The sequence below is a fragment of the Ambystoma mexicanum genome, chromosome 13 (assembly GCF_040938575.1).
Source record: "Ambystoma mexicanum isolate Mex_15411 chromosome 13, UKY_AmexF1_1, whole genome shotgun sequence".
Classification (NCBI taxonomy): domain Eukaryota; kingdom Metazoa; phylum Chordata; class Amphibia; order Caudata; family Ambystomatidae; genus Ambystoma; species Ambystoma mexicanum.
In genome coordinates this window covers 660,028,337-660,052,600 of record NC_090938.1, presented here as the reverse complement: position 1 = coordinate 660,052,600, position 24,264 = coordinate 660,028,337, and the positions used below count along the sequence as shown (strand labels likewise).

The 24,264-nt window shown below is 45.9% G+C and overlaps 1 protein-coding gene across 1 annotated transcript in view; it reads left to right on the top strand.

Annotated features, from left to right (window-relative positions):
* NPEPPS (aminopeptidase puromycin sensitive) overlaps positions 1-24,264 on the top strand; it is a 1,690,513-nt gene that overhangs the window by 811,165 nt on the left and 855,084 nt on the right. The window contains exon 10 of the mRNA XM_069634659.1: positions 23,969-24,133. Coding sequence (XP_069490760.1) covers positions 23,969-24,133 — 165 coding nt within the window. The remainder of the gene's footprint in view (positions 1-23,968; positions 24,134-24,264) is intronic.

Sequence of the window (24,264 nt, the reverse complement as noted above, 5' to 3'; positions counted from 1 at the left end):
CCCAAGTCTTACCGAAAGGCCTCTGGCGTTCCTTGCAGTTTGTAGGTCATCCTTTACAGAAAGTCGAATCTACATACTTTTTGGAGCAAGTCGTATATTGTGGGTGGGTTTTGTGTTTCCATTGTTGGGCAGTCAGCAACCAATGCCGCTATAGCCAGAGTCATCACTCCCTGTGTTTTTGTGTATGTTCTCTGGCTTGGATCCCACATTCCCACCATCCAGACCTTATCCTGCAAGTCGTCAGTACTTTCTATCATTTTGCCTGCTTGGAAGTTCACATCCCCCCAGAATTGCTGAAGGAGTGGGCAGCTCGACCAAATGTGTTTCCAGTCTCCTTTTGTGGGGCATCCTTGCCAACATTTGTCATTAGTCAATGGCTACATTGCATGGAGTCTCTCTGGGGTGTAGTGTGTTGCACTATGATTTTCTGCCACATTTCTCACATCTGTATGGAGCATGTTAGTTTGGGGATTCTGTTCCATGCGTATTCCCATTCCTTCCTTGTTATGGGCTCCCCCAATGTCTTTTCCCATCGCTTAATATAGTTCCATTGAATTTCTTCCCCTTGGTCATTCAACAATTTGTATAGATTGGAGACTATCTTTTTGGAGCCTGTATCTTTATTCATGTAGACTTTGAACGGGGTCAATTGTCTGGTGCCCCTTTCTTTGTTGAGTGGGGAGGAAATCCAGTGCTTTAGTTGAGTGTAATTTAATTCCTCAGTGGACGTTATTACCCCGCTCCTAGATCTGTGATCCCTTCTCGGGTGTTGTTCAATTGGGTAGCTCAGGCCAGATTGTCTACCATTACTGGGTCCTCGGTCAGGTTCAGGATTTCTGATTTTTGTTTGTTTATTTTTAGGCCGGAGATGGATCCAAATTGGTCTAGTTCTTTTAGGAGCGTGAGGAGTGAGCACTGGGGTTGTCGAAGCTATCAACATGTCGTCCGAGAAGGCCATGGTTTTATGTTAGTCGACCTCCCATCGTTCTGCCCTTCACCTGGTGTGCGTCCTGAATCAGGATCAAGGGAGGCTCCAGAAATATCGCGTATAGAAGGGGTGAGAGTGGGCATCCCTGTTTGGTGCCTCTGGTCAGGGGTACTTGTCTCAATAAGGTGCCATCATGGATATTCGCGTCGAGGGTGTGTTGTAGTTTGCTTTAATTACATGTTTTCCATTGTGTGGAACAATTGTGACCATTCTATTTTGGATTTGCTCTTTTTGAGTGTAAGATGATATAAGCTGATATAGCTGCCAGCACGTCCCCTGGACGTGCCTCAGGTTCAGCTGGTCTTCTTGGTCCTACTCGGTGTAGCCTGTCGACCTGGACTTTGGCTTCCATGTCTTCTGCTAGCACTTCCGTAAAGAGTTGGAGGACCATTTCGGTCAGGTCTTTGTCTTCAACTGATTCAATAGGTTTTTCATTCTAATGTTTGATCTTCTCGATCTGTTTTCCAAGTCCTCGCATTGGAGTCCAAGGTTGCTGGAAAGGCGAGATAGCTGTTCCAGCACCTCATCTGATTTTTTGGGTGTCCTCCATTTGTTAGACTACTTTTACCAGCGTGTCTGTTCTCTGTTCCAGTTTCACAATGTCTATCTTTACCTTCTGCAAAGATTGCTTCATATCTTCTTTTAGCGTCTTGAATTGTTCCTGGAAGTGGAGTAAAAATTGGTTCTGGAATTATTTAAAACAGGTTTGCATGTGCGCTTTGGTCATGGTGTATGCCCCTATTTCCTGCTGGTCCTGGTTGTGAGTTTCTCGAGTGGTCTCCACCGTCGCAATGTTTGTGTCTTCTGAGCTCCAGAGCTGTTTCAGGAGTTTTTTCCCCATTTCCTTTGGTGGAAGATTGAGCTGGGGTTGTGGTTTTCAGTCTGGATTTTGACATAAATGATATTGCTTTGGCGCTGTTTTTGCTCCTGCTTCTGTGCTACTTATCAATTTTGTGTTTCGATATGCGATGGGGCTTTGGTAGAGTCTCCCCTCACCTTTTCCCCTGTGAGCGTTGGTTTCGTATGGCTGTGTAGCTCACTCCTCTCTTTTCTGTCTTTGCTGTGTTGTACAAAGGGGGTTTTCCGCTCCTTTCTCTCGTCTTGTTCCCATGAGCTATATTATGGCCTTGACTCTTGCCCGCTTCCTTATGTGTTGTCTCCTGAGATAGCTCCTATTACTTAGGAACCCCTGGCCCAGCAGGAGCTTGAGGATGATGTGGCGTCAGGGAGGGGAAGCATTGTTTGTGGATCCGTATATGTTAAAGTATTTCACTGTATCGGAGTTCATGGTAAGGTTCCCCTTTAGTATTGGCACCGGCTTTCTTGCGATTAGCCCCTGATGCGTTATTGTCCTGGTTGTAGTGCGGTGCTGATTGTAGCTATGTGCGCCGCAGTGTGGCCACGTAGTTCTGTTGGTCAATTTAAGTCTCTGGGGGGGTCCTTTCTTTAGCATGCTATTTGCATTCACTGTGCGTCTGGGGTGCTGCCGTGAGGGTTTCCGTCGGATTTTGGGTTGCTTGTGTGGGCTGTGTTGATCCTTTCTCCCTCTGTCCCTGCTGCGCGTGGGTCTTTCATGCTTTCCTGATTGCTAGATGCGAAGTGCATTCGTGCTGGAGGGCGGGGGGGGGGGGGTCTGCTGCGGTTGGGCCTGTATCTTCCCCCTGCTGTCCGTTGCTCTCTGGGGTTGGGGTTGCGGGTTGGCCGTGGGCTTTCCCCTTGTTGCTGATCACCATCTTCTACTGGCCTACCCCCGTTCTGTGAGGCTGCCTTCGATATAGTTGGATGCAGGTTGAATCGTTGTGCGCCATAATGTGGAGGCGTGTTGCTGGGGGTCAGCATGTGATTCTGTGCACTGTTACTAATCACTGTTTGCTGGGCGTCTGGTGCTTTCACTGTGGGGAGAGGCTCTGGTGTTGTGGGGCCTATTCCACCTTCCGTTGCCCTCCGGGGTTATGCACCGATTCTGCTCATTGTGGGGAGTTTCGTGCTTCCTGGTGGAACGTTGCCGGGACTGTTTCTTCGTCTTGTTAATGCCGGAAGTTCCTGTGTTGTGTGGGCCCCCGACTGGGTCTCCATTGTCAGGACCTGTATCCCCCGGGTGGTGGGGGTGGAGGGGATTCAGTCCTTGGGTTTTCTATGGTCTCTGCCTGAGTTCTTTGCCCCTTTAGGGGCTTACTTTTACTGTGCTGACACGGGAGAGGAGCCTAGACTCCTCCTCTGTTTCTGATTGCTCTCCTCCGTTTGCGGTTGCTCGTCCTTTTCTCTCGCTGTCCCTCTCTGCAGTTTGCCCACCTGGGCAGCCTCTGTCTCCCCAGTGGTGCGTCGTGGCCCAGCCAATGAAGTGGTCTGTGCGCAGGAGGCGCTTGGATACTTTCGCCTTCACTTCCAGAACCTCCCGTGATGCGATGGGGGTCCCTGGGAGTGCGAGTCATCCCTTGCCTGCGGCTTCCTGTCGACGCCGCGGCTTGCTATGTTCCCGCCGGGAGTCAGCCTCTGTTCCATAGTTGCACCGCGTTAGTTTCCTCTCATTTTTCGGAGCATGTAACTGAGGTTCTCCCCTTCTCTTAGGAGTGCACTTCTGCTCCAGTGAAAGCTCTGTTGGGGTGAGGTCACCCGGAAACGCTTAGTTATGCTGTTTGTTGGCACGGCCCGGCAGGGAGAGACCTACCCACGTCCTCCTCTGCCGGCTGCCATCTTGGAATCAGTCCCTCCACTCTTTATGTATTACTGAGATAAGAGCCTGCACAAAGGTCTTGGGATCCCTTCCAGTTGCCAGGAGGTTTTTGAACAATTTAACCATATGCGGGACCAGGATGCCTGCAAATGTCTTGTAAAAACCGGCCTTAGAACCATGCTCTCTTTGTGCCTTCCCCAGTTGCAATTTACAGATCGCCAGCAAGATCTCGTTTCCTGTAATAGGGGTTTCTATTTCCTTAGCCTTCTGCGGGGTCGGCTTCGGTAATGACAACTCTGCCAAGTAAGTTCCTATCGCCTCCCCCTCTAGATGGTCATCCTCCTTGTACAATTCCTCGTAAAAGTCTTCGAAAGTCCCAACTATCCCTCCCCGCTCCGTGGATGTCTCTAGCGTGCCCCCCCAAGTCTCAGAACTTTTGGTATCCACCTTTCCTCATGCTGCCCATGTAGCTGGGCTGCCAGCAGGGCATCCGCTTTGTCCACTTTTTCATAGTATTTTTTCTTCAAGAACTGGAACTTCCGAATTTAACCTTCCTGGAGCAACCGAAGCTCCTCCCTCTTATCCCGCACTTCCTCTATGCCTTCCCCTGTTCCCTCTTTTGATGCCTGTATCCGTCCTGTCAGGACTACCATCTCCTTGCGCAAGTAAGGCCTTGTCTCTCTCTTCCCAAGTGCCCCATTCTGATCAACAGTCCCTCCATGTCGCTTTGCCCGCATCCGACAATCTGCACTGATCCACCTCCCTGTATCATTCAGCAGAAAATACTCCCATATTGCCCCCTCAAATTCCTCTTGAAATGCCCGATCCTTCCACAAGGACTCATTACATCTTCATATCGGGTTGTTGGGAGCCTAAGGCCTTCCAGGTCAAGTCTGAGGATACCAAGTCATGATGGGGCCCCCACTCCCCTCGGGTCCCCCGAGATGCAGAGATGGTGTATGCGAGTATAGGTCCCATGGGGTGTGGAGTAAAAAAGTGAATCCCCTTTCTTGAGGGTGAAGGAAACGGCACACATCCCGCAGACCATGTGAATCCAAGCAATCCTGTAAACCTTCCCCACCCCCGCTCCCGCCAATCCCATGGCTCTTCTATACATCTGTAGGTTTGCCCACATGTTAAGATCCCCACCCACTATTGGGTGTCCCTCCGCCTCATTCAAACTTTCACCAGTATGGGCTTAAATTGCAACTGACCCTGGTTGGGGGCGTTATAATGCCACAAGTTTATCAGACCCCTCTCGTGGAACCCACCAAGAGTATTGCAGACACCCCCTTTTCTCATCTGCTCTGAGGAGACCACATGGCATCTGCCATTCCTCTCCCCTGCAGAACCTAGTTTCCTGGAGGACGAGGACATCCATCCCCATTCTTCAGAATTCTCTGGCCACTAAAGACCCAGCAATTTTAGCCCCTTCACATTTAGTGGACAAACCCACAGACCATCATCCCTCTCCCCCTGTTCAGGTCTGCCATTGCCTTAAATTCAACCTCTCCACTTGGGCAGACCACTTCCTGAACCAAACATGGTCCCCCCTGGGTTGTACAGATTTGCGCTATTCGCTCCCCTTACCCCAACTCCCCAGTTAACATCAATGGACGAACACCGGACCAGCAATCCGACCCATTCCACCAGGTCAACACCTCTTCAAAACAAGATTCCCCCACTGTCCATCTCAATAAGATTCCAGTTACATTCCCCTGCCCCCCTTCAAACCCCTCGGACACTTCCATCCTCAGTCAATGTCAGAACTCTAGCTCGCCCCCTATGGCCCACCAGAGATGAATTACAATCCCCTTCAAACACATCCTGCCCACTCATTTGTCCCTCCTCAAAACTCTGAACATGACCCCCAACAATCCACCCAAAAACCTTGGGTGCACCTGAAACACTACCATGAACTCCCAACAGGGCAGAGAGCCGTCGGCCTCAGATATTCCCAGCTGGCGGGGTGTTCAGCTTCCTAAATGGTCTTGAGGTGGGCACCTTGTGCCTGTCGGGCCCTTTTATATGCCATTGTCTGTCTTCGGGGCCCTTCAAAAGCACCTCCTGGTGCAGACCCAGCATCCCCCATCAGTTCTCCTGTGACCCTCTGTATATCGTCTTCTGTGACCAGTTTATATCAATGCCCGTCTACTTCAAAGGTAATGGAAAAGGGGAAGCCCCACCTGTATCATATTCGCTTCTCCTTTAGCCATTTCGTGAGAGACATGCATTGATGTCTTTTTGCCAATGTAAGTGAGGAGACATCCCAAAAAACTGATTTTCGCATTGCCCAACATCACCATACCGACTCTCCTCGCTTTTTCCAGGATCTTCTGCTTGTCTGGATAATTATGAAAACGGTCCCGGATGGACATATGACCTCTTCCTGCCCCACCTGCTCTGTGCACTCTGTCGATCTTGGGTTGATCGATGGTGTAATCCCCAAACACTTTCGCCACCTTGTGTATGACTCTCCGCAGGTCTCTTTCCATTTCACTCTCTTTCTCCGGCACCCCAAAAACTCTGGTTATTTCTCCTTCCCTGATTCTCGAAATCGTCCATCTTGAGGGCGATTTCCCCCTCTTCTCTCCAGTTTCACCATCTGTATATCCCCCTGACTCTCCAGAGCTTCAAGGGATGACTGGCTGCTTTCCACCACTTGCAGCCTCATTTTGTCAATGCAATCGTTAATTTTGTCCACTTTTCCTACAATGTCCGCCCTCATTCCCGGATCTCTACCAAGAATGAGGCAATGTCCATCTTTGTGGACACCAGGTCATCTCCTCAGTCTTTTATGTTCCGGTCTGGGTTGGGGCTCCTCGATCTCTGGCTCTGTAGATATTCGAATCGCTCCAATCTCAACTTTCAGTCCATGTGAGGTGCAAATACCTTTATCCAGGTCAGACACATAGACCAATCAGGGGCAGCCCCTGACCACTCCCCACATGTGGACCCCTTTCGATCTCCTGAGCGCCTTTGCCCTCCTACAAGGTCGTATGCCCCCCCCTCGGGGATCCCAAAAGGTGTCAGGAATACAAAGGTCTGCGTAGAACACTTCCAAGTCCAGAGTGGTCCCCCCTGAGGCACCTCACTGCAGTGGCATGCCACTGGGAACCCTATTCCTTACAAAACTTTCTGCGTTGCTGTATTGCTCTGCACGCCACTAGGAACTTCAGCCCCAATTGTTACCCCACCACCAGAGGTCTCAGTGAGCCACCGCCTTCTGGCGCGCCAGGCAGATGCTGCCGGGGTCCCACTCCATTTAGGTCTGATTACACCACTCGCTTAGTCTATCCTGGGTTTGCTCACTCTCCCACCTTGTCTAGCTCCACCGCTTCAGCCCCGGTGGATTAACTCAGCATTTCTCAGCTGGTCTGTGGGAGCTCCCTATGTGTGTTTCCGCAAGGTCTTTCCCATCGTGTATCTCTGGTTTCCCAGTGCCTATCTGCTCACAATTTGGCCACTGTGTGCCCAAGACACTCGGGCACAGGACCGTCTCGAAGTCCTCTTCCCAGTGGGTTCTGGAGTGAGGGCTCTATCCACCACAAGATTCGGCAGCTACCATCAGCGTGCCCCCCTGGCGGCCTCCAGGACAGCCATAGTTGTGCCACATTCTTTCCACATGTTAAGCTTTCGCATCATTTGAGTTCTGTCAAAAACTCTTGAACCATCCTTTTAAGATGGGTTTTCTTAAAACCATCTCTGCCACCACCCTGATTATGAACTGTTATTTGTTGGAACTCCATGTTGCCTACAGGACCACTGTCCTACTTCAGGTTGTTTCCTTCGACATTTTGATTAAGGAGGAAATACCCATGTTTTTTTTTATTTTCTCTCCATCTTTGTTTGAGAAGAACAAATCCTTGTTTGTTGCAACTTTACATGAGTCACGAGTCTTGTGTCAAAACATTGAGCTATGACATACGATTATATTATTAAAACCAGCCTTGATGCAACCGAAAGATAGTAGCCAACTTGAGATTATTTTCCAAGGAACCCAGTTCCCTATCTAGAAGTACAGGCTCTAATTATTGATGGGGGTCGTCATTTTGAAATCAAGTGGACAGGACACTTGAAAAAGTGAAGAAAGAAATAAGCAATGACAAATCTGTTGGGTCCCCAAAACAAGCCATTTTCATAGAAGGGATGATTACAATTGGGCAACCCCAGAGATGAGCTCAAGCCTTCCAATGAAATGGTAATTCTGTTGGACCATCTTAAATGTGTTTGCACTAGCCATAAAGTTGTGTAGTAGAAAAAAACTATGACCATGCCCTCATCTAATTTACACAAGTGGATATTGCTTTACCGTGAAGGATGCGTTTCTTAGCGTAGCCACAAATGGCAAAGACCTACAGGAAAATGATACATTAACACGATTCAAATCTTGCTAAAATGTGCATACATTTTTCAACCTCAGCAGAGAATGATGTAGGTTTTATGAACCATACTGTATTGCCACACATTCAAAAATGGGAAAACAAGACATGGTAGGAAAAGTTAAGAAAAAATAAACTTCTAAAATATTGACTCAAATATTCAGATGGCCTTTTATGGTACAGTAACTGTCAGGTGATGTTTCTTAGAGTAAAGTGGAGCACTTGCACTGCTATTCTAATATATCAGACAGTATTTGGAAAAACAAATGGTACATATTTAATCTTTATGCATATAATAAAATAAAACATTTGTCAAATGAGGAACATTTATTGAACTTATTCCAAGGGCTCGACCTCGGCATATCAGCTGGAACTGAACATCTTTCTCAATCAAGAGATCTATGTAGTCCACGCTGTAGAAAAACTATTCAATATTCAGTATACAATTGATTAATGAAAGGTATATCAGCAGGAATATCACGTTGGGTATCCCCTAAATCAGAGACATTCATGTCATTATATAATGCAATTACTTCAATACAGAAGTGATATTTTTTCCTTTTTCATAAAATCTTTAAAAATGACATACTACATGAAGACATTAGAAGGAAAACAATATATACGATCTGATGCGGATAATCAATTCATTGAAGCATTAAGTTGACACAAAAATAGAAGGAATAAAAAAAAATCATTGCAATCAATGAATTACAACATATAGACCCCATATCTAATTAAGGAAAAGAAGAATACTCATGAATAACAAACATTTGGTTGACTAGTTTCTTCCTTGACTCATAAATAGTTCGCAATTAAACATATGTCAGTGAATTACATAATGATTAGTAGGATATCAATGTTTACAAGTTTGGGGGTCCATAGAGGTTTAACTGAACAAATGAGGGAAATTATCCCCCATTTGGACATGGTACTTGGATATCAATGTCCGTTTCTCATCCTGCTCGTCGGTGCCTACATTTGTGTACAATTGTCACTGCCGAGCACAGCATTCCTCTTCTATACCTGCAAGTTCTAATGCGTGGCTGAGTGACAGGAAGTTCTAATGCGTGGCTGAGTGACAGGGACTTTGCAGGTGCAGTGGATCATGTTCAGTAATTTCTTAGGTCGTATCAAGACAATAGCAAATTTTATTGAAGTACTGGATATATACTTAGCCAGCCAGCCATCCATTTCTGAGTCTGGAATATTCATGGACCTATACACTGCAAATGCACACACAGAATTTTCTCAAGTAAGCAAATAAGCAGTGTCAAATACATTTTGGCAGTGGCAAAGTATGGTTTATGATGCTGCTTTGTGTCCATAGAGATTCATAATATAGAGGAACTAGAACTCTGTTACTAAAATGTACCAGCTCATTTACAAAATCATATGGTGATCCAAAGAGAACTGCATAGTGTGTAACTTATGGCTGCAGCACAAGTGTTAAAATTGCTGCAAACCTTCACAAACAAGGCACTTGTGTCGCACCCGGTCTGAAAGCATTGGAGAATCAGAAAAGCGGACCTGTTTTTTTCTCCCGATTGCCTATTTAATTTCAAAGATTCCACATCTTTGGCCTTTCTCCTTCTTTCCAGGTATCCCATATCTAGGTGCTCCTATTGCATCTAGGGTTACTGAATTCACTGTTCTCCCTGTGTTAGACCTCGCTCCCTCTATCCAGGTGTCCCATATCTAGGCACTTCTATTACGTTTTTGTTATTGCAATTTCTATTACTACATTTACGTTTGCTCCCGTGTTAAGCCTTTCTCCCTCTACCCAGGTGTGCCATATCTAGGCGCTGTTATCCCACCTTAGATTACTGCATTTACTATTGTCCCCTGTTAGTCCTTATCTACCTCTATCCAGATATCCTAAATCTAGGCGCTGCTACTACATCAAGAGTTACTGCGCTTACTGCTGTCCCTTGTTGGGCTCTTTCTCTCTCCAGGTGTCCAAAATCTTGGCGCTGGTACTAAATCTAGGGTCACTGCATTTACTGTTGTCACCTAATACATCTAGGACTTCCCCTCTATCCAGGTCTATCAAATCCTAAATGCTGCCCTTGCCCTGCCCTCCAGGATGCAGATACCACATCTAGAAAGGCCACCTCTCAGACCCCTCTTCTCTCCCGGCCATTGTACACCACACCCACCACCCATAATTTACCCCTCCAGGGGCAGAACCTCTGCTCTAGCACCTAACTTCATGAACCCCCCCACCCCACCATATCCCACATCAGGTCACCACATGCAACCCTTGCCCGGTACAATACACTGAGCCCCCTGTCCACTCCCAACCATCATTCGACCTCTAACTCTAAGATCAGAGGAGCACTCTGGCATGCCAAACACCACTCGCCTCAAACCCTCACCCTGCACACATAAACATCAATCTTCCCTCTAGCATCTATTGAGAACAACCCCACACTACCCACCCTTAGACCCCACCCAATCTCAAACTCACAAGCCAGAGGAGCTCTCTGGTGCTCCAAACATCACAAGTCCCCGCCACCACCACACCATCCTTGTGCCCACTGAGGAACTCCTCACTGTACCTCCAATGCCACCCCCCTGGTTCGATATGCCCAACAATCCCATGACCCAACCTCTGGTCGACAGTCTTGATGCACTCAACCTCTCTCGACTACACTGGTCCAACTCATTCAGATGGGCACACCCTTGATGCAATCTTCTGCTCTTATGACCTTCTCCCTATATCCAGTCCCAAACCGCTTATCTGGACAGACCACACTGCCATCCCCTTATCTATCCACACACCTGCCCCTCCTCCCACAGCTCCCCATACCCCCACTTTCAACCACAAATGCTGGAACAAAGTCAAGGTAGTCCCCTACCTAGGCAAAGCCCTACTACTGTCCCCAGCAACGCTGTCCTTTGCTAGACCCTTAACCATTGAATCCTTTGACTCCTGGCTTAAAGAAACTCACATCACAAGTTCCTCTCACTCCCTCACGCCCCGCAACGTCACGCAACGGACCTGCCCGCAAATGGTTCATGCCCCACTTGAAGACACTCAAAAATCAAAACAATACTCTTCAGTGCAAATGTCGAGCATCTAAACCGTCCTCAGCAGATCCATGTTCGTCGGCCACCACCGTAATTACAAATCAAGAGATCTGAAAGGCCAAAAAGACCTATTACAATAAACAAATTCTGAACTGTCAGCAGCAGCAAAAAACTCCACAAGATTATATCCAAATTCGTGAAACCTACTTCTACCTCTGCCCAAACCACTCACATAAATAACTGCGACTCCCTTTTGCTACATTTCTACAACACCGCGTTTGACAGGATGGCAACCCTTAATACCAAATTCTCCACCTTCTCCCACTGCCCTGCATCCATCCCTCCTGATCCCATTGCCCAGACGCCCTCTATGCCAACCTTCGACTCTTACAAGACCGATCTCCAACACCAAATTTCTCACGAAACTCATTGACCGGACTGCATACTCCCAGCTCAACTGCTTTGTAGAATCCAACAAACTCCTCAACCCCGCACAAACAGGCTTCAGACCGTGCCACTTAACAGAAACCACTCTGATCTCGATCTGGGATGATCTCAAGGTTGCGTCCGACTCCTCAGTCGGCAGCCTTTAACACTGTTAACCATGCAATCCTCTTTGACCGCCTGCACTCCCTAGGAGTCCGTGGCTTGGCACTCCAATGGATTGCCTCCTTCCTCAGCAGCTGGAAACAAATCCCCCTCCTAACCCCTTTTCTCTCCTGCTCGCACTGTAAAAACTGGAGTTCCTCAGAGCCTACCTTTCTACTTTCCTTTTCAATGTCTATCTTACCACTCTACCAGGAATCATCCGCCCGCGCAACCTCACCTGCTACAACTACACCGATGATAATCAAATTATCCTAAGAATTCCCAAAGCGAGCACCAAACCACGCCCAACCTTGAATCTTGTCTGTGATATTGACAGATGGATGACAAGTAACCACCTCCTCTTGAACCCTGATAAAACTGAAATCAATACTGCCCTGCTCCCGCAACCACTCCCATGGCCCACTCCCTCACCCCCACCCAATATAGTCAAAAACCTTGTCTGCACTATGGACTCAGACCTAACCCTCTCCCATCAGATCAGTAATGCATCAAAAGCCTGTCACTACCACCTCAAACTCCTTGGACGCATTGTCCCTTATTTCACCTATACCAACAGACTCTCTGCTGTTATGCCCATAATTAACTCGAGACTGGACTATGCCAACTCCTTATACCTGGGAGCACCAGCATACCAAATTAAACTCCAAAGAGCCCAAAACGCTGCCAGCTAACTCCTTCTCACCCTTGGACACAGAGACCACATCTCCTCCCCTTATCGGTGCGCCCTCAACTGGCTACCTGTCGGACGTAGGGCCACCTTCAAAACCGTATGCATTACTCACAGAGCAGTGCACAAGACCGCCCCAACGTACCTACAAGAGAAGATAAAACCCTACTGCCCACTTACTAGTAATTCCACCCTCCAATTCTACTAGGATTGGAAGATCCGCATTCTCAACATTGGTCCCAACTCTGTGGAACTCACTCCCTCCTCACATTCGACACACCCAAGACTCTACATGGTCTTCCGCAAAGCTCTAGAAACCTGACTCTTTCCATGATGCTGATTAAGACCTTCGAAGGCTGCAAAGACCCTACAACCTGCAGACAAATACTCAATGAAATACCAAACAGTGACACCACTGAATTCGACTTAGAAGTCACTAATAAAGTCCCTCAAACGCAACAATCGCAAAACGCGTAATGAAACCCAGAACTTTGGATTCGTAAGAATAAAACATCCACTCCAGACACTCGCCTCTCCTATCGCTATGCTTGCTCTCTACTTTACACCAACACACAATAGAGCGCAGCTACACCCCTCAATCAATTTCAACCTAGCTGCTCAAATACGAACACCCCACGAACACCTCAATATCCTGCTAGAACGCAGCTATACCTCACGATATATCGGCCTAGCTGCACACATAAGCCTCCTACACGGGCCTAACGCAGCCAGAATTCAGTGTCTGAGACCAACCTCCTGACCACACACATTGAACTGATCTCAATACTACCACATCTATTGCTAACATGTAGCTACCATCAGCCAGTTTCATCAGCTGCACACGAGTGCACCCAAGCACCCTATGATAGCCTACTCTCTGTACTGACCTGGACTAAGGTCCCCAAGGGCATTTAACCCAGAAGCACTTTGAGGTCATACCAATGATCTATAGAGTGCTATATAAATGCTAAATAACGTAACCTAACAATGTGTTGTTGATTGCATTGTAATCAATCTTCCCTCTTGCACAACGCTGAAGTTAAACCAGGATGTCGATCATTCGCAACCACTACCGCATGTTCGACATCTGATATGAACAATGCGTTTTCACAATTATTCTATCAGCCTGAAAGATATAATGCCTGTTTCTTTTAAGATAACTCTAAGCAGATGCATATATTGTTGTTTTCTCTTTATTTGACAGAAATGCTGTCTTGTTCATTATTACTGGAGAGCTTAGCTAAAACAGTTTGGCGCAGCTGATTTTCGTTGTTTGTTGCTGTTAAATAGCCTTAATGCTCGATGTGTTGTGATCATAGACAAATGTTGCTTTCCAATAATGGTTTGCCATATGCTTCTCATACGTGGGGAGTCTGTCTGTAAATGTTTCCCTTCTTTTTTTGGGAAGTTTGTAGATTAGGGCATCACCAGCCAGAATATATTAAATATACTCCACAAAACTTACTTGGGTTGCCACCATTTTACGGAGAACATTTGCCAGACCAGACTACTCACATGTGATCATAATCTGTATAAAACAGACTCTGCCAGGTACACCAGTCATAGGTAACGTTCAGAGAAAGATTTGTTGCAATTGAAGACCAGTTCGAAGTCGGGTTGGGCATATGAGAAAGTTGGCTGTTAATTTGTGCTGCAGCAGTAATTTGAAACCTTATTCAGATCAATGTGGGTAACTGTCCTCCATATGCTGTCCAAGAAACCTTTCAAAAACAAAGGACTTATTCTTAAGATTAAGAAAGTGGTGATGGATTGTTAAAGGTACTTAAAGGATAGAGGACATTACACAGGAAAGTCGGATGGTTCCCTTTTTAGAGTTGCAGAGGAAGTTTGGTGTGGGAACGAGGGAGTTGGCTAGGTATAACGAAGTTAAGATGCACTTCTCTGTCAAAGGCTAGGAATGTTGTCAGGTTCACTGGGAACTGAACCTGTTTTATGTAAAGTACTGAAATCATTTTCACGCGCAATATCTACTTCAACCAAATGCCTGCAGAAGATTCTAATGTTAAGTAATGGGATAGACTGACAGAAAAATGGGAAAATAAGTTGCAGTGTTCAATTTCGGAAGACGAATGGGGGAAGAATCAACAGGTGGGTTATAGAAGTAAATAGGATTTGAACTTACGCCCAGTTCATCAGAAGATTCTGGGTGGTCTGTATTGGGCACATGTGCTTATGCATGGATTTGGTCTCCTATTTATTGAGGTATGCCTGGGATGTGGGAAAGAGAGAGGGACTATAGTACATATGATGTGGAATCGTTCGAGATCAATGAGTTTCTACGGGGATGTTAGATCGGTTGGATACAGTATTGTCTGTAAGCTTTCCAAGGACACCCTTGTCAACAGTTCTTTTATCAGATAGAGGAAGATGTATGACTGCTAGAAGGTATAGGTGTTGGATTAATAATGCTTTAATAGTGGCAGTGAAACACATTTTGCGATTGTGGAAAACTAGGAAAAGGCTGCAGGTGAAGATTGGGGTCAATGATATGCAGTTATCAAATTTTGAAAAGTATATATGTTATAGGAGAAATCAGGAAGAGATTTGTTTGGATATCTGGTTACCCTTTAATGATTTGTATAGTGCATAGAAGTGGGTTTAGTGAATTACATCTGATAGCTGTTTGTTCATGTGGGTTATGACAAATAATAAGGTATGCTGGGTGTGGGGTGTCTGTTTTTATGTGGGGTGCTTAGTGTTTTTTCTTTTTTTCTTCTCTTTTCTTCTTTCTCTATTTCTTAATGTTTTCTCCCTCTTTTTTGTCATGTTTTAGATCTTATACAAATGTACTAATAATTGTGTATAGAGGGTTGACGACAATAGGGTATTGGTATGTTTGTTAATATGCTCATTGGGTAATTAGAATCTATTAGGAATTACTCATTTAACTCATTGATAGTTTGTACTTTCTGTAAATACTTATGTTAGAACTTTTGAGAATTGTTACCTATTGTTGACCCTGTCATGTTTTATTGGAAAATATAAATAAAGTTTTCAAAAAAACAAAACAAGGGTGAACTGCCTACTCTTTCTCCCAAGCACATTTCTGCAGCGAAGGATAAGCATCCAGTGTTTTCTGCAACAACTTTGTTATTGGATTACTCTGCCAGCTTCGAACAAGAAATGTTCAAAATCAGCAATTTTTATTATTTTGCTTTTGGGTTTGTCAAATGATAGGAACCACATTTTGATGTTAACCAGATTATTCTTGCCTTCCAAAGAGGAAATTGCTATTTTATCTCCAGAATCTATCAATTCTGGCTGTAAGTATCACTGTAAGCCTTCTAGCCTCCATTAAGCAAATTGTGCTTCTTTTTGCCCACAATAACTGTAAAAAATGCTGTCTCTTCCTAGTTTTTCTCGATCCATACAGACTTCTTAAGATGATTTGTAGTTCCTGGTCTGCTGGATATCTGCGATTCATGCCCAAAATTGAGGCAGTATACCAGATGATGCTGAGCATTTGCATTAGTTGGATCACTCATGCAAAGTAAATGTCCTTGCACAACTGCTGACCATGCATCTTCACAGTTCTGTGTAGTGCCCCGAAAGTAGAGTTTCTACCGAACTTGGTATTTAGATGCCTTTTCAGCAGTGGTGATTGTAAGTCAAAAAATGAACAGTAGTCTCTAAAAGTAAACCGTGGTAGTTCTGAAGGTAAGACCAGAACACTGCCTGTGCTTGCTTTTGCGATATTGCCCTTGCATTCAGGTCAGAAATATCTGCCTGCATAATTTAATAGTTGTTTCAGTATGTCAGTACTGAGCTTTGTAGAGATCAAATAGTCTTCAATTATTCTGCTGAAATCCTGTATACCTGAAACGAAAATGAGCAATTCAAGCAAATCTTGTTGATTGGCAAGGTCTTCTTTGGATTCTCCATCGCTTTTCTCCTTTTCTTCCCAGAATATAGAGCTTTCTTCCTGCTTTACCAACTGGTTGAATGTCATTGGCCACAGGAGAGGGATTCATTTTCTGATGCTTAATTCCTCCGAAACTGAGGTTAAAAAAAAGTTGAGGCTGGCAAGGGGAGACCCTCCAAACCTCTCTGCCCATCCAACACATGAGCGGTTAGTGGGGCAGGCAGCCAGTTTCTACCAGGCTAGCAGTGACTCCGCCCTCAAAGCCGCTTTGATTTCTTCTCAAGATTCCCTGGTTGGGGGGGGAAGGAAAACCGAGCACTGGTCCCAATAGCAGGAGATTACCTCCGACACCTGGGCTCTTCAGCTCGTGCAGTATGTTTACTGTCTGCCTTTCTTAAATAGCCACCAGACTGATCACCTCCTCCTCCTCATCACCCGAAACAGGAGCTCCAGGAAGAACTGCAAGCCATGTTTTTGAAGGGTGCCGTGGAAGCAGAGGGTCTGGTTGGTATTCCTGGAATTCTCTGGTACCCAAGAAGGGGGGGAGCACTGCGTCCCATCTTGGACCTCAGGGCTTTGAACAAATTCTTGAGGAAAGAAAAGTTCAAGATGGTGATGTTGAGCGAGATTCTCCACGCTCTCGAGTTGCAAGACTGGCTAGTGTCCATAGATCTCCAGGACGCAAACTTTAATGTGCCGATACACCAGTAGCACAGGAAGTTCCCGAATGTCTTCATAGGGGACAAGCCCTTTGGGTTGACCTCCAATCAGAGGGTCTTCAACAAGCTCATGGCGGTAGTCGCACCACACCTTAGGGAGAACTGGCATCCATGTGTTTCCGTACCTGGACGACTGGCTGATCCAAGGGAAGTCGACAGACTAGGTTTTTTTCTCATCTTGCGGATACCTGCTCACTACTCCACAGGCTGGCCTTCTCCCTGAACTTGCAGAAGTCCACCACGACACCAGCACAGAGGCTCTAGTTCATCGGAACAGCCCTAGAAGCTCGGGTGGAGAAGGGTTTTCCTCCCCAGGTGATAGTCGCCAGCATCGCACAGATGGTCCAACTCTTCCAGAACCATGCCACCTTACCAGCTGCTTCCTTCCTCCACCTCTTGCTTCTCATGGCTTTGTGCATTCTTTGGGTGGCAGAAGCCAGACTGCGGATGCAGTATTTGCAATGGCTCCTGCAGGGTCAGTGGTCCCAGTACTTTGGCACTTTCAGGGATGTTCTCAGGGTGTAGAGGTCAGTGGTTGACAACCTCTCTTGGTGGTCCGGCAGCAACATGTTGGTGGGGAACCCTTCTGACCTCCGAAGTCCCAGGTCAGGGTGGTCACAGATGTATCCTTGAAAGGTTGAGGTGGTGACTGCATGGACTTGCAGGTGAGCAGCCTTTGGTCGGTGATTGAGTCAATGATTGAGCCAGGTGGTACATCAACAGACTGGAGTAGTGAGCCATAATGTAAGCCCTGAAGGCGTTTGCATCTTCTCTGAAGGGGAAGCATGTCCTGATTTTGACTGAAATTAGTGGCCATGCACTACCTGAACAAGCAGGGTGGCATGTGCTCCCTCACCCTTTGCAGAGAAGCGATGCAGCTGTGGTTCTGGATATTGGAGAACCAGATCTGTCTCTGCAGTTCATCTGGCGGGGACTGAGAATGGTTTGGCGGATGCTCTGAGCAGGCAGAGCGTAGTCTCGCATGCGTGGGAAGTGTGCCAGGAAGTCCTGTAGGAGGTCTTCGCTCTCCTGGGTACCCGAGCAGTGGATCTGTTGGCCACAGAGTCCAACAGGAAGTGCAGACTGTTTTGCTCAAGGGAATTCCCAGCGAACGGCACATAGGGGATGTGTTTCTAGTGGACTGGACCTTCTCCCTCCACTATGCCTTCCCTCTGATTCCCGTCATTCTGTGGGTTCTCTGGAGGTTGAGGAGGTTTTGAGCAACCCTGATCTTGATCGCCTCAGATTATGTGAGGAGGACAAGGTACTTCTTGACTTGTCCATCTGTCAACCTCTCTGGTTGCCTCGTCGTCCGGGTATCCCATCTCATTCGGAAGTTCGGGTGCTCAACCTGAAATCCCTCAGCCTACATGCGTGGGGAGGATGAGATGAGACTGGGACCTCTCTGAGGAAGTACTCGAGGTGCTGCTGCGAGCATGCAGGTGGTCAACAAGATAACTGTATGCGTGCAGGTGGGTAAGAATTTAGGCGTGGTGTAGGGAACATGAGATGGACCATATCTCTTGCCCCACCACTGCAGTGATGGAGTTCCTTCTGTCACTGGCCTCTTCAGGCCTTCAGGTCACCACAGTCAAAGGATACTTTGTGTGTCTATGTTCTGAAGGTCTCTGGTTCAAGGGTGCTTCTTCGTGATCCTGGTTATGGCTCAATTCCTGAAGGGCCTTGTGATTAAGTTTCCGCCTACTCCCTTTGTCATTCTGACTGGGACCTTAATTTGGTTCTCGCATTTCTTATGGCTGCTCCGTTTGAGCCTTTCCATTTTTTTCTTTGCGGTTACCTTGAAAACAGCTTTCCTGGTGGCCATCACATCGGCCAGACAGGTCATTGAGCTGCAGGCTTCATCTTGCAAGTCACTTTTCCTTTGTTTCTTTCGAGAGAAGGTTTCTCTAAAAGTGCGGTCCGGATTCCTGCCCAAGGTGGTGTCCATATTTCACTTGTCCCAGGCCTTTGGTGTTCCTGTTTTTTATCCACCCCCGCAACCCTGAGGAGTGATTTCACAGACTAGACCCTAAGAGGGTGTTGAGGAATACAGGAAAGTCGACCTATTGTTGGTGGAATTCTCTGTGGCTAGGAAAGGCTTTGCAGTTTAAAAACAAACCATCTTACAATAGATCGAGCTGAGCATCTATGAATGCTATCACTATATGGGGAAAGAGTTGCCTCCGGACATCAGGGCCCATTGCACCAAAGGGGTCTTTACCTCTACGGCGCTGATGAGCAATCTATGGGAGAAAGACAATCCATTGAAGGAGATATTAATTACTGTTATGTTCTTTCTATGGATTCTTCTCCTGCAGATTCCTCATCTCCCCTCCCGTCCATCCCTGCTATGAAAGTGTCTGTAGTCAGTGGCTGTCTTTCTCTTAAGAGGAAAGAGGTGAACTATGGTTTTAGGGACTTCTGTCCTCTTTACGTTCAGTGCTCCATCCTTTCTGCAGTCTTATTTCCCACCCCAGAAAAAATCCCAGTTGAGATTTTTCATTTACTATTCACTTTGGATGTTTGGTCTTATCGGTAGTTTTGATCTGCAGTGGCTGAGCTTGCGGGTGGGGGTTTGGAGGGGCAGCTTGGTTATGGGGCATAGTGACACAGTATATGATGACCCGCGTCACGTCCAGAGCTGATGACCAAAGCATCTAATCAAGACGGTTCAACGCCAGTCAAGGTGCACTACGTGCCCCAGGCAGGTTTGTGAGCAGCTGACGCTGCAATGGATATCTATCTGATGAGGAATCTGCGGGAGAAGAATCCCTACAAAGAACATTACAGTAAGTTATTTCTCCATCTCGCTACTCGGCCAGTCCCCACACATTGATTTTGAAAATTCTTGATGCTATGTAAATACTTGATAATGTCAGTCTTGTTCTCTCAAACTTTCCCTGGTTTTGTCAGAGCAGTCTCTTAGCGCTGTCCTATTGCCACCTTACAACACCCTGTTTATCTATTTGCAATTGCTACCCTTGTTCAAGGCACCCAATGATGGGACTGCCTAGTCAGCCATCAATGCTGCTAAGCAGGCCGTCTTGTTGAAGCTCTTCTTGCTCTCCAAATAAATGTAAATAAGAGGGAGAAAGGTGTAATACACAGAGACAGAACTAAGGACTGTGATGGGGGGCTGAGAGCAGGAGCAGGAACAGGCAAAGGGAGCGTGAAGGTAAAGGAGGAACAGTAGAATATACAGATATATAGAAATACAAAAAAATATAAACAAAATGTAAAAGAAAGTAAGTGTAAGACAGGGGAGCAGGAAGAGTATAACTAACTGTAAAGTGCCAACCTGAAAGGTGCCTTGTCAGTCAACCTTTCTGTCTTAAAAACTGAATGCAACTAATTGGATTGGAATAAGGACTGGATACTATGGATGGTGCTTCTTACTGGTGATTGTTAGTTATATGCATTCTAGGTATGGCTCATGGTCCGTGCAGCCACTACTATATGCATATGAGATGGTTTCATCAAGGCAACAGTGCAGAGGGTCCAGCTTGTTGAAGTTCATCTTTGGGAGGCTGTGTGTGTGTTTTGAGAGTTAGTGCATAGTTGTCTGTTGTAAAAGTGTACTGGACTGTTTGTGTAATGTAGGGGTGAATCTACTTGCATTGAAGGGGTTGAAGGAGTACAAGCACAAAGTAGCACCCTTCATGGGGATGTTATTGGTTGTGTTCTGTTCCTCATGTTGAAGCACTAAGTGTAAGCTATAGTAGTAAGACTACACACAGTTGTCTATTTAAGTGTGTTGAATGATTCAGTTGTGTTTTCTATGGTGCTACAACTCGCCTTACAGCCACTTCAAAAACATCTCAGCTATGCTTTCTGGAAAGCTGGCCTCTTGTCAGTCTAAAGGTCATTTCATCTCGCATTTTTAGGGGAGTGATCAGAGAAGTATCTTTCTTTTTTTGCTTTTTCCTGCTTTTCATTGAACATTTACAACAAAAGAACTACATTGCAGAGAGCTTCAGTGTCTGGTTGCATTTCAATATTAAAACGTCTTCTCTGTTTTTTTTTGTTGTAGTGAGTTCAGGTTTGGCTCATTGACATTCCCAATTTGATGGGCTTTTTTGTTTTAGGTTGTAACCTTACTGCTTGTTTTTTTATTTCTCCCAAAAGTCCCTCCCAAACACACATCAGTGTATTTCTGGACCCAGAATCTAATATTCAGCACTTTTATTTTTGGGGGAGGCAAGAGCTCTTTGGTTCTTTAAAAGCAGAATTGTCCCTTTAATTGGACCTTGATCTCCAGAAACTGATTTTGTGTCTCTTTACATTTTTCATATGTTGTGTGCATGCCAGTTATGTTTGTGATGTGCACTGGTTTTATTTAAGGTTGTAGGTATATGCCAAACATGTCCAAAACCGACACTTTTGATATATTTGATCTGACAAAATCAAAAGTAAGAAAATTGTTATTCACTTAGTTTGGTAAAGCTTCTTTAAGATCAAATGCGATGGAGGAAACTTATTTGTCAGTTTCCTATGTAAATTGTCATTCAACTTTAACTGTTTTCTTTAACCCGTTAGCTTGATAGCTACTTCTGCCAAGAGGTACTTCTAACCTCCTGTCAAACTGATACTGTCCTGACTTGCCGCGTAGTGAAGAGTAATGGGCCTCTGTCCACAAATCACCCACAGGGAAGTGTAAATAAACACCCTGTGCAAGCTTTGAGGCCACAGGTGGTTTGATGGTTCGCCGGATCTGATGACGCCAAGGACCCCAGAGGCTGTTGGAAGGAAGTTAAGATTAGCACAGGCAAACACAGTACTTTGGTATGAAGAAGTGTGCAATAATCTCTTACCTAAACCCAGCAGGGATGATACTGGGGTAACTTGGGTCTGGTGCGAGGGAGTGCCGCAGATGCGGCCAGTCGTGTCCCAGATGGTCGGTACCGACTGTACCTGTGTTTCTGCCGTGACTTGAAAGGCAAGTGAAACCAAAACACGTAGAGCCAATGGCCGAAGATCGTAGAGTCAAAAAGGGGCAATCCGTAAACAATCCGTTAAGCAAAGCAAAGTGTCCAGAGTACCGAGATCCGTGCAGTTCCGAGCGACAAGATTGAGGAGTAGGCAGACCAGTCCGTGATTCATAAGCCAAAGTCCAAATCCAAAATATCCAAGTAACGTGATATCTGCAAGCGCCGAACAGTGTCGTGAAACAGCTGTGAAGCGGTGAGAAACTCGAACTTCCCGGTTTTTATGTGCGTCGACTCCCGATCACGTGAGCGGTACTCTGGACACATGATCGAGAAGTCGTCGCGGAACCAGGAAGTAACCGCGATCGGGTGTTCCATCCCGAGCGCAGTCTCCATGGGAGTTGCCAATGGAAACAAGGCAACAAACCGGGCCAGCTTCTACGCACGACCCGCACTCGCTGGTGACAGCGACTCCCTCGCACCCTAAGTGAAGATATGTCTCGGGAGGTGGACGTCAACCCGGGGCGAGTAACAGTGTGTGCTGGGGTATCAATCAAAGAGGTGCATCGTGGCGAGACTGGTTTGTTGTGCATGACAGATACATTATCTTTGTTTGGGAATGTGTATTAAAGCATCTTAATCATATGCATGAGCCTACTAATCTCAAAGTTATACAACTGTAATTTAACCACTGTACTCTATAATATCCCAAAATCAACAGGTAATAGTCCTGGGTAGATAATCATTCCTTCACTCTGATTTAACGGTTTGCCATTTTAGAAATTGGCTTAATTGACTATTACGCCAGTCCGATAGCACAGTGAGTGGAGCGCTCGCATTGACATCTGTGCAGAGTCTACTGGCGCATGTTCGAATCCCGGCAGGGCCAACTCAGCCTTTCATCCTTCCGAGGTCGATAAATGAGCACCACACACCGTGGGTAATAATAAGCAGCGCTCAGATACCCGAGGGTTTGTAGCGCTATATAAATGCTAAATTATTATTATTTCAATGTGCTGTGCATTAGAAAACCTCAAAGTAATTTAAAGCAGAATGGTTCATATTTAATTAAGAAAACGTTGTTTGGATCTCATGTGGAAGTTAGATTTGTGTCACGCTAAAGGTGCTCTCACTCACTATTCAGAACCAGCTTTTAACCCCTGCTTACCAATTTCTTTTCCAATCCCTTCACCTTAACCTCAATAGTTCTGCATGACTGGTAATTAACCTTTTCAATATAGAGGGAGGTTTTAAGAGGTGTCCATTTTCTGTTTTCCATTTTTACACTCAGTGCCAGCTCATACTGACTGTCTGGAATTGCCAGCTTGCTGCTACACCCATTGGTGACCTCCAAATGGCCAGACTTCTTCGGCAAAAAAACAACCCTCTACATAGAGGGTGTTTTTTTGCCAAAGAAGTCTGGCCATTGAGCTAAAAAGAACGGCTGAAATTGGAGCTTATGCTTCACCATTTATTTGGACCACTTATTCCTTTACTGTGGTGGTTAGGTGGGGAGCTGTATGGGTCTGTTTCATAGCAAAAGGCAAGAGTTTTTCCATTTTATACTTTATTTTTTGTAACAGGTGACCTTCTAGGCCACGGGTCTGCAACCTGCAGCTTTCCAGATGTCTTGGACCCCAACTCCCATGATCTCTCACCATTGACTGCGCTGGCTAGTGCTGATGAAGTTGTAGTCTAAAATATCTCGAAGGCCAAAGGTTGCAGACCCCTGTCCTAGGCTTTGGGTGATGTGACTCTGTTGATGGCACCCAATGGCGCCATCCTTTTGGCATAGAATACGTCGCTTTGTATGGGTAATTGTGACTTTTTATATTAGTTGCACATAGCTTAATACACACCTTTCAGTGCAGACATTATGAACTTGAACTGCTGCTCTGGATGATTGCCATAAAGTCATTAAGAAAATAGTGGTACAGGTGAGAAAACATTTTGTTCTGTTTGTCACTGTAACTTTCAGAGTATCCTTTATGATATGGCATTAATAACGCGCCTATACACAAGTGTTTGAGTATGAATATTTACTAAGCTTTAAGAAAAAGATGTTCAAAAGAGTGTATCTTTTTCTTTCAGGAATGGTGGACCCATCTCTGGCTGAATGAGGGCTTTGCCTCCTGGATAGAGTATCTGTGTGTGGATTACTGCTTTCCAGAGTATGATATCTGGACTCAGTTTGTGTCTGCTGACTATACCCGTGCCCAGGAGCTTGATGCTTTGGATAACAGCCACCCGATTGAGGTGAGCTTTGGCATATGCTTTTTAAGCCTTACTTCGCTGGATTAACTAGCATAGGTGCATTTTGAGCATGCCATTGGATTATAAATTGGCATGTTGTGGAAAAACACATGCAAAGACCTTTACTTGCCTTG